Raw genomic sequence first — 9,167 nt, forward strand, 5'->3', positions numbered from 1 at the left:
AGTACAGAGAAAGTTTAGGCTCCCATGAAACTGTTCAGTGATCACAGTCCCATAGCATACACGTTTTGCCTATTGAAATATTACTTTCTTGTTGAAACCGAACATATGTCCATTTCATATTTTTTTTTATAATCGAAAGAATATGTGCATGTTGTGCAATATAGATGTAATCTTGTCATATTATAGCTTCTCCCATGCTGCTATGACGAAGGACATTCCCCTCAGTAGACAGTGTTGTATGTAAAGTACATAAAGTGTTGCCCATTGCTCTCAAGACAGAGGTGGGAATGGGGGACGCCTACATAATTTACCCCTTTTTTCCACCACACCTCTTTGTTTACACCTTTACTCAGTTGCTGCAAGGCAGACAGGGGTGCCGATGTTTTCAGGCCCATTGTTCTTTTTGTTTTTAAAGAAAGAATAATGCTTTTATCCTCCTTTAGTTTTTTTATACTACTTGGATTTTCTAATGCTGGCAGTGAGTCTGCAACTCAACATGGACCACAATCACTGGGTTTGGCGTCTTCAGTCCGCTCTGTGTGCAGACCCATCCCGAGCACCCTGGCTCTTTGTCACGGGATCGGCTACAGACAAATGCGCATACCTAACCTTCTCGGCCATGATTCTTTGAGAGAGGCCCAACAACAATCTGCGGCATGGATGCCTCTGATTTCCAAACTTTGTCACAGAGACACCAAGAAGTTTCTGTGCTCCCTGTTCGCCCCCGTGTGTTTGCCAGAGCTCAGCGCACCAGTAAGCCCGTGTCGGAGCCTCTGTGAGGCCGTACGAGATGGTTGTGTGCCTGTTATGAGCGCCTTCGGCTTCCCATGGCCGGAGATGTTTAACTGCACACGGTTTCCACGTGGAACCGAGCTGTGTATCCCAGCCACTGGAGAGGGGGAAACGCGGACAGACGAAGAGCTCAAGAACGAGGAGGCGCTAAAAGGTTTGAATTCTACATGATCTGACACACGAAGTCTACAGCACACCCCAGGGGCGTTACTAGTTCCACTGCACTGTCCAAGATCCTTGGATCTATTAAAACAAGATCAGGTTCACAGGCTTATAGATAAACAACATAAACACAACAAAGGTTAATCAGCACCTAATTAAGTTTGTGTAACCTGTGTAACCGTAATTGTTTTTAATTGGTCTACTTCAGTTCAAGGAGCCTATCTAAACCAATCTCATCTCTTAAATCCAATCTGAAAGTGTTTCACATGAAAGTTAATAGCAATATCAAAGACATTATTGTATAGGCAAATACCACCATACAGAGAAAAAGTAGGCAAAAGAGCATAACTCACATCCTAATGATAACGTTGCATATTTTATATGCAGGAACTGTTATCTGTGATGCCTGTAGCCTTGCTGCAGAAGGAGAAACTGACATCCAGGACAACTTTTGTCAGAGCCCATATGGTGAGTAAGGGCAACTTTAAACTCTTAAATATTTAGGTTTAAACTATGCAGTCTAGCCTTTAGAATCTTTGTCTTTTTCAGCATTTAAGATGCGCCTGGGGAGTGTGTCCACAGTGGGAGGAGACCGCCAGTTGGTGCCTACACCCCGCAGTCGAATCTTGAGATGGGCAGGAGGAGGCGCTGAGAAGGCAGAGGGGATTGGTGGTGCAATGGCTCACAGTGCTTTGTGGCTGCCTGAAGGGGGCAACTGCATTTGTCCTGGTTTGGACTCTTCAGAGATGTCAGGAACAGAACTGGGAGACAATACAGATGGAGGGCAGGTCCATGAAAGTCAAAGTGCTGCGGTTCAGGGGTGGTATCTTGTTCTGGCTAAAGCAGAAGAGGGGAGGTTGGTGATAATCCGCCTGGTGAGGTGGACCAAAGATGACAAAGAGCTAAAGAAGTTTATCAGAGCTCTTCTTAAACAGCAATGTCCAGAGATGAATTTGTAACCATTTTATTTTATTTGTGATTACACAGCAATTCAGCACCATTTGTAACTGCAAACAAAGGTGGGCAGGTAATTGAACTGTGAATGTTGTTTTATTTTTAAGAAATGCTAAATCTGTATATAAACAAAAGTATATTGTTTGAAAAGATGGAAAAAACGCTTACATTTCAAGTAAGGATATACAGCGATTTCGCATGTTTTCTCACACTTAAACCTGAACTCATACATTTAAAGATATGTTTTACACATTTCTGTTGAAATGACATACTATAGGCTGAAGACTATTATTGAGATAATTTTAGTCAGTACCGCCCACCTTTAATTACAGTACTTTAAGTTGTATATTTGATTATTTGCCCTAATACCCACATGAGTACATGGAGTACTCATCTCTGTATTAGGGCAAATAATACATTACTTGTTTTTCTAGTTTGAAATATTGATACTTTGCCTTCATATCTTTTATACCCTACTCTCTATATTTTTACAGCATTACTTTTCATAAACTATGAGTCATTAGTGTTTTATTGTGTTTTCTATTGTGACTAAGGAAGAAACTGGACACTTATTAAACCTCCCAGACAAACACCTGTCTTTGCATCTATATCATGTGTCTTCCTGCGTCTTACCAGACTTACTCAACCTGTTTATTCTGAATATCAGTCTGTATATATTATTCAGCTTGCTAAAAATGTATACATGTGTTTTAACTGTAATTTAATTGCTAAAATTAGGCACATTTAAATTATTGCTTTTTCTGAGGACATTTAACAACATGTGAACCATAAATTATTCATACCCACAGGTCTACTAGTCTTTCTAACAAACACCGCTGTCATTCTGGTCTGCTCCTCGTAGTGCAACTATCTCTTTGCATTGCACTTCCATCCAGTACTTTTTAAAGGTCAGTGGAACTAACTTGAACAAAAGAGTGTTGCTTGAGTTGTTTGTACTTGCTAGGTTTATGCATTATGGAATAATTTACCTACATAGGTTATGAATGTGAGGTTGAAACATTTTCTTTCATTGTGGTTTTAGGATGGTGTCTCCAGCCATTGCACTGGCTTTTCTTCCACTCTTGCTGACACTAATTATCAGATATAGGCACTTCTTTCTGTTGTTTTATCGAGCTATTTTAGTAAGAATTTGGAAAGACATTACTACTGGCTTGAGCAGAGAGGAGCGAGCCTATGAATATGTTTTAACACACGCCACCCCTGGAGACCCTGATAGCATTCTTGATGCCTTTGATACATGGTGCACCAAAGTGGAGTTTATCAGTAACATTGGACCAAAGAAAGGTTAGTAGAAAATCAAAGATTTCTTTTAAATGCCACTTACTGTCTTATTGATAAATTGTTTTACCTTGTGTGTAGGGAAGATTTTAGACCGTCTTTTGGTGGAGCAGAGTCCCCTGACAGTGCTGGAGCTGGGTACACATTGTGGCTACAGCGCAGTGCGGATGGCCAGGTCCCTGCCATTGGGTGGCAGAATTTACAGTGTTGAAATGGATCAACGAAATGCTGCCATTGCAGAGAAAATTATTCGTTTGGCAGGTTTTGATGATGATACAGTTAAGTACCTTTTGTCAGGGATATTTGTATCTATAATTTTATATCTCATTAATGTTTTTCTATTTTCTAAGGTGGAGCTAATTGTGAGTCCTTCTGATGAAGTAATTCCCCGATTGCGGTCTGACTATGGACTGGAAAGACTGGATTTAGTGTTCATGGATCATTGGAAGAGAAGTTACCTCCCAGACCTACAGGTATGGACCACAAATTTTCAGTAACGGTCTAAAAGTAAGAATATGCTGTTAAAATAGTTTCTTATGGTACCGCCTATTTGTTGCAGATGCTTGAGGGATCTGGACTGTTGGGAAAGGGATCAATAATTTTGGCTGACAATGTATTATTTCCAGGAGCACCAAAATTTCTTAGACACATTCGCAAAAGTGGTTTATATGAATGGAAGATTCATAGAGCCATGCTAGAATATAGCAAAGGTATCAGGGATGGGATGGCTGAGTTGATCTATCTTGGAATTAAATAGGCTTGTTTTAATTTTTTCCCCCCAAAATATGTTACCTTTTTAAATGACTAAAAACACAACATGGTATGCAGAAAATGTAATTTATATAGTTACATTTGTAAGGTGGTTTCACATCCCTTTTCTAAACCACTGATAATGTGGTAATTATACGTGATTTGAGTTCTACACATTTTTTTACTCAAATATTGTGGATATTTATCTGGCTATGCAAGGTAAATAGACAATCACCACAAGAGATCAAATGTCATGTTGTAATTGTGATAATTTAATTGCTTATACCTACAAAATAATAATAAAATACACCTGTTTGCATTTGCACCTTTGCTGCCATAAAAAATGTGTAAGTTCTTTATAAGTAACAAATTATTTTGCTGAGTATACTTTTGTTCATGCAAGGTCAGCTGTTCAAAGTGTAAGTAGTGATGCCACATGATCTACAGGCCTGGAGACCACTGTTGCTTCACACTTTTTCAAGAAAGGTTATAAAAATTCCATTCAGTAATTCAGTACAAATGAGCAGATAATTGTCATTGATAAATGAAAGTCTACAGACTTCAAATCATCCATTGGTCTTGATCTTGATCTGGTCCTTCCATATCCACCTAAAAACAGAACAAATTAAGAATGCCAGACATACTAAGACAGTAAAACTAGTAGTACTTTTTTCATCCCTGTAGGAAAATTCTCTTCTGCATTTCACCCACCCTTTCAGAAGCAGCCCAAGGACCTATCTCAGTGATCTTGTTGCTGGTCAGGACTGCCTTAGCTGGAGGATTTAACTTACGGTGCATGTTTTGGGTTGATGGGGGGAACCGGAGTACCCAAAGGAAACCCACCCAGACAAGGGTAGAACAGGCAAACTCCACACAGAAGGGCTCGGGCGACCCGGGGATCGAACCCATCACATTCTTGCTGTGAGGCATGAGTGCTAGCCACTCAGGCAGCGTGACGTACAGATCATAATATTAAACATATTTTAAAACGTGCCACTGTGGCACCTGATATTCCCAGTAGTCTATCTATCCAAGTACTAACCAGGCCCGCCCTTACTTCGCTTCTGAGATCTGACGAGATCTGACAAGATGAAAAATTCCTTGAAGGAATACTAGCAATGATGTACAAAAATAAAAGCACCTCATTAATCTCGCCATCATCAGGTGATTCATTGTAGTCATTCATTTCATCCATGTCTTGCATGTCCTCTTCATCTTCTGAATCTTCCTCACTGTCTTCCTCATCCTCATCGTCCTCTTCTTCTTCATCCTCATAACCTGTCTAGAATGATTGAAGAACAGACAATATACTCATGTTGAATTGGTCTGTTTTTTTTTAAAGTTTATTCTGGCTGTCTTACATCAAAGATTGGTTTCCCAATGGGCATCAGGTTGTTGTCTTTTTCAGCAATGCTCTGCAACTGGTAAAGATGTAATGTTACAGACATAAACAACAAAACAACTAACAACGTGGCAAATTGGCTGTTCAGTTTTAGGTGACAAAATGTCCATAGTCTATTCTAACTCTGTATCTAGATCACTTGTCACAAGAAAGTATCATAACGCAGTCATGACGCAACTAACAACCATGTCACAACCTAGTTATAGCATTCACATCGTGTTTACCCAGGTTTGATGCTGCTGCTCTTGCTGATGCAATTCGGCTTCATCCACGCAGGGCCGGTCCAAATTAAACCAGAGAGCTTCGGTTATTCTTGGAAATAATGACGGGAATAGGGTGGACATGTCTGATACTCAAATAATAAACCCGAAGAAAAGAGGGGCTAATGCTAAGGAAATAATACAAGGGTACCAAGCCCCAAATAAACACTGCCGGCAAGTTTAATTAACAGCATAAGGCTATATTAAATAAACTATTTCCTAATGGGATATTTGTAAACTGTTAGCGTTTTCAAATTCAAAACAACCGATACCGGAAGCACGGGTGTTCGTTCTTAAATAATTCCGGACAGATTTCCTGAAAGGAATAAAAGGTTCCGCGTTCAAGTAAAAAAACAAAAACAAAATATATATAAAATAAATAAACACATAGGGTAATATAATATAATAATAATAATAATAATAATAATAATAATAATAATAATAATAATAATAATAATAATAATAATAATAATAATAATATCATCGTCATCATCATCATCATCATCATCATCATACTTACAAAGGTTCATAAATATTTGGCTTAAAGACAGCAGAGCCAAGCCCAGCCTTGAACATGTTGGCAGCTTATTGAAGGTAAGGCAATGATTCTAGACATAACAGTTTCTAGATCTATCTTTTATACATGCATAATTGGATAATTGGTGATGTTTTTCACTTTACACTAGCAGGTTCTAAACTAAGGTATTGCATCCGTGGTTCCTTGTCTAATCACTTGTTTACAGCACAAAAGGAGATTTTAAATACTGTTTTATGCAACTCACTATCCTAGGTCACCATGACACTATGACATTCTTCAGTGTGTGACTAGCCAAGACCTTGAGATAACACTATTTCAGAATTTCTCAGAGTAATGCAATAAAACATTCTCACACATACTCATACACTTTAGAGTCCTCAGATGATTGCATACTTTGAACTTTGGACACATGAATCTTGAGACAACCTATTTTACCACTTTGTCCCTCACACCAACACTTGTGTGAGTGCAGCTTTTTGTCTGATCTTCAGAACTGTATTTGAGGTACCAAAGGAAACATCAACTTTGAGAAAAGAATCATCAGAAACCAGGTAATTTCTATGACTATAACATTTCAAACATCATTGTAATATAGGTTCTTGCCTAAATAATGATTATCAACTTAATTCATCAAATCAGAATAGTTACAGTCTTTGTTCTTCACTGTACAATTGTTTACTTTCAATGCTGGATTCAGTTGTTTGGTCTGATAACAGTTCCAGACTTAATACTTAGTCTATTTTTTTAATATTAAGTTTTGTTAAGATTAATTTAAATCTTGAATGAAAAATGTTTTATTTCACAAAAATAAAACTTAGACTTTAGTCAGTTTACACAATTACAGTACACTGCTTATTAGAATTATAATGATTTTTCATGATTAATGGGCACCATCAACAGATCAGAACTTTATCTTGATGTGATCCAGATTTTTTTTTTAAATTATGTTGTAAACATTAAATAACGTTTACATTACTTTATTGCTTGTGCTGATACCCTTTCATACTTAAGTTATCTTATATTGAAGGATGTGTCCTTTGATTATTATATGTAACTACAAATATATTACAACTTTAAAAATAAAATTACATATTTTTTATTAAATAATATGCACCTTTCAATCAGCACATACAAACAAAAATTATAAATTTAGAACAACTGGCATCTCAGTAGATGACATATATGTACAATGCAAATACGAGGTCTCACATTTCAATCCACATCCCATTAGTAAAAACAAATAAGCTACAGAAGTTAGTAATCAGGTAATATATGTTTGACCACCTAAGTAACCGCAGGGGCCCATAGTGAACATCTCTAATTTCAAATGGAAAAAAAATGCCCTTCCGATGCGTTTACACCACTATTCACACACTATTAAATTGATTTATTTATGTTTTCCTTTTTCCACAGAATCATGTGGTTGTCTGTGGCTGTGATTTTGGCTCTTTTCAGTGGTACGTTGTCTCTGGAGAAACTATACATGTGTATGGATGCCAAACACCACAAAACTAAACCTGGGCCCGAGGGACAGCTGTACCTTCAGGTATATTTCGCTGTGTATTTGATTTATAATTAGGTTAATGTGGTAAGTTATTATATAACAACTGTTTTCTAGTGCGCACCATGGCGTGATAATGCATGTTGCACTGCTAACACCAGTGCTGAGGCTCACGACGACAACTCCTACCTGTACAACTTTAACTGGAATCACTGTGGCGCTATGAGTCCGCAGTGCAAAAAACATTTCATCCAAGACACTTGCTTCTATGAGTGCTCTCCTCACTTGGGGCCATGGATAGAGGAAGTACGTTATCATGATTTTTGTATATGCGTTTGTTTAACTCTAGATGGCAGTATTAGAGCTTGACACATGCGGCATTATTTTTAGATGGCCCTACAATGATTAACATTTTATTTCTTTTGTGTGTATAGGCAAACCAGAGTTGGCGTAAGGAGCGGATTGTGAATGTGCCCCTGTGTTTAGAGGACTGTCATACTTGGTGGGAAGATTGCAAGAATGATATGACTTGCAAGACTAATTGGCACAAGGGTTGGGACTGGACCACAGGTAATTAAAAATACTCTGTATTTAAGTCATACAGACTTAATTAACAAACGTATTTTTACCGTCTCATACAGGCATCAATAAATGTCCAACAGACTCACAGTGCAGGAAGTGGGTGGATGTCTTCCCAACTCCTAAGGCGATGTGTGAACAGATCTGGTCCAATTCCTACCTTTACACCACTCTCCCCAAAACATCAGGCCGCTGCATGCAGATGTGGTTCACTGGGGAGAATCCAAACAAAAAAGTGGCTGAGTACTACCTCCTTAACAGTGTGGACCAACAGTGCAGCGTTTCCTTCACAGCTCTTCTCATGCTGTGTGTGACATCTCTTTTTTTAGTTGTGTAATGACACCCTTGCTGTGACAAACCTGACATATATTTAATACTTATACTGTAAAGTCCTGTTTTCCTATAATAACCAATGTTGTATGTCTTTTTTTAAATCAAAGTAAAAAGGTAAAAGATTAAATAAAAATATTTCTATAATTGTACTGGCATCTGTGTGCAAATAAGCTATTTCATAGTGGGCCCCTGCATTTTCAGCTCTCTGAGCCTGTAGTGGTTAGAAAGCTCCACTGGAAGCCTAATTATGGGATTCCTCTTTCGTGAGCGCCTATTTGCAGTGCTGGAAAAAAAGAGAAACTGACAAAGTTTGCTAATGCAAGAACCTGCCCTGTATTCCATTATACTCTTGGATTTGCCCTGGCAAATATTTCCACACGTGTTACATATATGATCATGATTTTTTTTTAGAGTGTGATGGTTGAAAAACATTGCTCAGTTCACCTTTTTTAGATCTGCAACTAACCTGTATTGTCACTTATTCTTACTAGACATTGTATACATTGTATGTGATTTATATTCAGTATAAAAAGGGTAGCCTAATTTTATTACCCCTTCTTTCAAAAATCACACTGCATGCTTTTATTTTGACATACA

At 38.0% G+C, this 9,167-nt stretch overlaps 4 protein-coding genes across 8 annotated transcripts; 3 read left to right on the forward strand and 1 right to left on the reverse strand.

The window, feature by feature from the left end:
* On the forward strand, nt 1-2,664 carry sfrp2l (secreted frizzled-related protein 2 like). Its single transcript, XM_020940484.2, has 3 exons — nt 1-946; nt 1,342-1,422; nt 1,504-2,664. Exons 1-3 carry the CDS (start codon nt 424-426, stop codon nt 1,911-1,913), a joined length of 1,014 nt encoding a protein of 337 aa, XP_020796143.1. The 5' UTR covers nt 1-423; the 3' UTR covers nt 1,914-2,664.
* A 44-nt stretch (nt 2,665-2,708) lies between these two features.
* On the forward strand, nt 2,709-4,162 carry tomt (transmembrane O-methyltransferase). Of its 2 annotated transcripts, XM_055147733.1 has the most exons (5): nt 2,709-2,816; nt 2,951-3,213; nt 3,289-3,485; nt 3,558-3,680; nt 3,767-4,162. In XM_055147733.1, exons 2-5 carry the CDS (start codon nt 2,952-2,954, stop codon nt 3,962-3,964), a joined length of 780 nt encoding a protein of 259 aa, XP_055003708.1. In that variant the 5' UTR covers nt 2,709-2,816; nt 2,951; the 3' UTR covers nt 3,965-4,162. The 2 variants fall into 2 exon arrangements, with proteins under 2 accessions (XP_055003708.1, XP_055003707.1); XM_055147732.1 differs by having other exon boundaries at nt 2,751-3,213.
* Nucleotides 4,163-4,208: 46 nt separating this feature from the next.
* anapc15 (anaphase promoting complex subunit 15) lies at nt 4,209-5,923 on the reverse strand. Its single transcript, XM_020940426.2, has 4 exons — nt 5,584-5,923; nt 5,319-5,378; nt 5,099-5,239; nt 4,209-4,566 (listed from the first exon to the last, which is right to left on the reverse strand). Exons 1-4 carry the CDS (start codon nt 5,701-5,703, stop codon nt 4,519-4,521), a joined length of 369 nt encoding a protein of 122 aa, XP_020796085.1. The 5' UTR covers nt 5,704-5,923; the 3' UTR covers nt 4,209-4,518.
* A 176-nt stretch (nt 5,924-6,099) lies between these two features.
* Nucleotides 6,100-8,725, forward strand: folr (folate receptor). Of its 4 annotated transcripts, none has more exons than XM_055147735.1 (6): nt 6,100-6,213; nt 6,630-6,708; nt 7,571-7,703; nt 7,776-7,964; nt 8,093-8,228; nt 8,300-8,725. In XM_055147735.1, exons 3-6 carry the CDS (start codon nt 7,575-7,577, stop codon nt 8,572-8,574), a joined length of 729 nt encoding a protein of 242 aa, XP_055003710.1. In that variant the 5' UTR covers nt 6,100-6,213; nt 6,630-6,708; nt 7,571-7,574; the 3' UTR covers nt 8,575-8,725. The 4 variants fall into 4 exon arrangements, with proteins under 4 accessions (XP_055003710.1, XP_055003711.1, XP_055003709.1 ...); XM_055147736.1 differs by having other exon boundaries at nt 6,124-6,213; nt 6,649-6,708; XM_055147734.1 differs by lacking the exon at nt 6,100-6,213 and having other exon boundaries at nt 6,421-6,708.
* Nucleotides 8,726-9,167: the final 442 nt, after the last annotated feature.

The sequence above is a fragment of the Boleophthalmus pectinirostris genome, unplaced genomic scaffold, assembly GCF_026225935.1.
Source record: "Boleophthalmus pectinirostris isolate CB_2022bp ecotype Guang Dong unplaced genomic scaffold, ASM2622593v1 HiC_scaffold_9, whole genome shotgun sequence".
Lineage (NCBI taxonomy): Eukaryota > Metazoa > Chordata > Actinopteri > Gobiiformes > Gobiidae > Boleophthalmus > Boleophthalmus pectinirostris.

Bases quoted from the DNA above. Each gene is read 5' to 3' on its own strand.
- sfrp2l (XM_020940484.2), top strand. From the start codon at position 424: ATGCTTTTATCCTCCTTTAGTTTTTTTATACTACTTGGATTTTCTAAT. The intron at 947-1,341 runs GTTTGAATTCTA...TTTTATATGCAG, and splicing joins GAACGAGGAGGCGCTAAAAG to GAACTGTTATCTGTGATGCC. The intron at 1,423-1,503 runs GTGAGTAAGGGC...TGTCTTTTTCAG, and splicing joins CTTTTGTCAGAGCCCATATG to CATTTAAGATGCGCCTGGGG.
- tomt (XM_055147733.1), top strand. From the start codon at position 2,952: ATGGTGTCTCCAGCCATTGCACTGGCTTTTCTTCCACTCTTGCTGACA. The intron at 3,214-3,288 runs GTTAGTAGAAAA...CCTTGTGTGTAG, and splicing joins TAACATTGGACCAAAGAAAG to GGAAGATTTTAGACCGTCTT. The intron at 3,486-3,557 runs GTTAAGTACCTT...CTATTTTCTAAG, and splicing joins CAGGTTTTGATGATGATACA to GTGGAGCTAATTGTGAGTCC.
- anapc15 (XM_020940426.2), bottom strand. From the start codon at position 5,703: ATGTCCACCCTATTCCCGTCATTATTTCCAAGAATAACCGAAGCTCTC. The intron at 5,240-5,318 runs GTAAGACAGCCA...CAATCATTCTAG, and splicing joins TTGGGAAACCAATCTTTGAT to ACAGGTTATGAGGATGAAGA. The intron at 4,567-5,098 runs GTGCTTTTATTT...TTCTGTTTTTAG, and splicing joins ATGATGGCGAGATTAATGAG to GTGGATATGGAAGGACCAGA.
- folr (XM_020940509.2), top strand. From the start codon at position 7,551: ATGTTTTCCTTTTTCCACAGAATCATGTGGTTGTCTGTGGCTGTGATT. The intron at 7,704-7,775 runs GTATATTTCGCT...ACTGTTTTCTAG, and splicing joins AGGGACAGCTGTACCTTCAG to TGCGCACCATGGCGTGATAA. The intron at 8,229-8,299 runs GTAATTAAAAAT...CGTCTCATACAG, and splicing joins GGGTTGGGACTGGACCACAG to GCATCAATAAATGTCCAACA.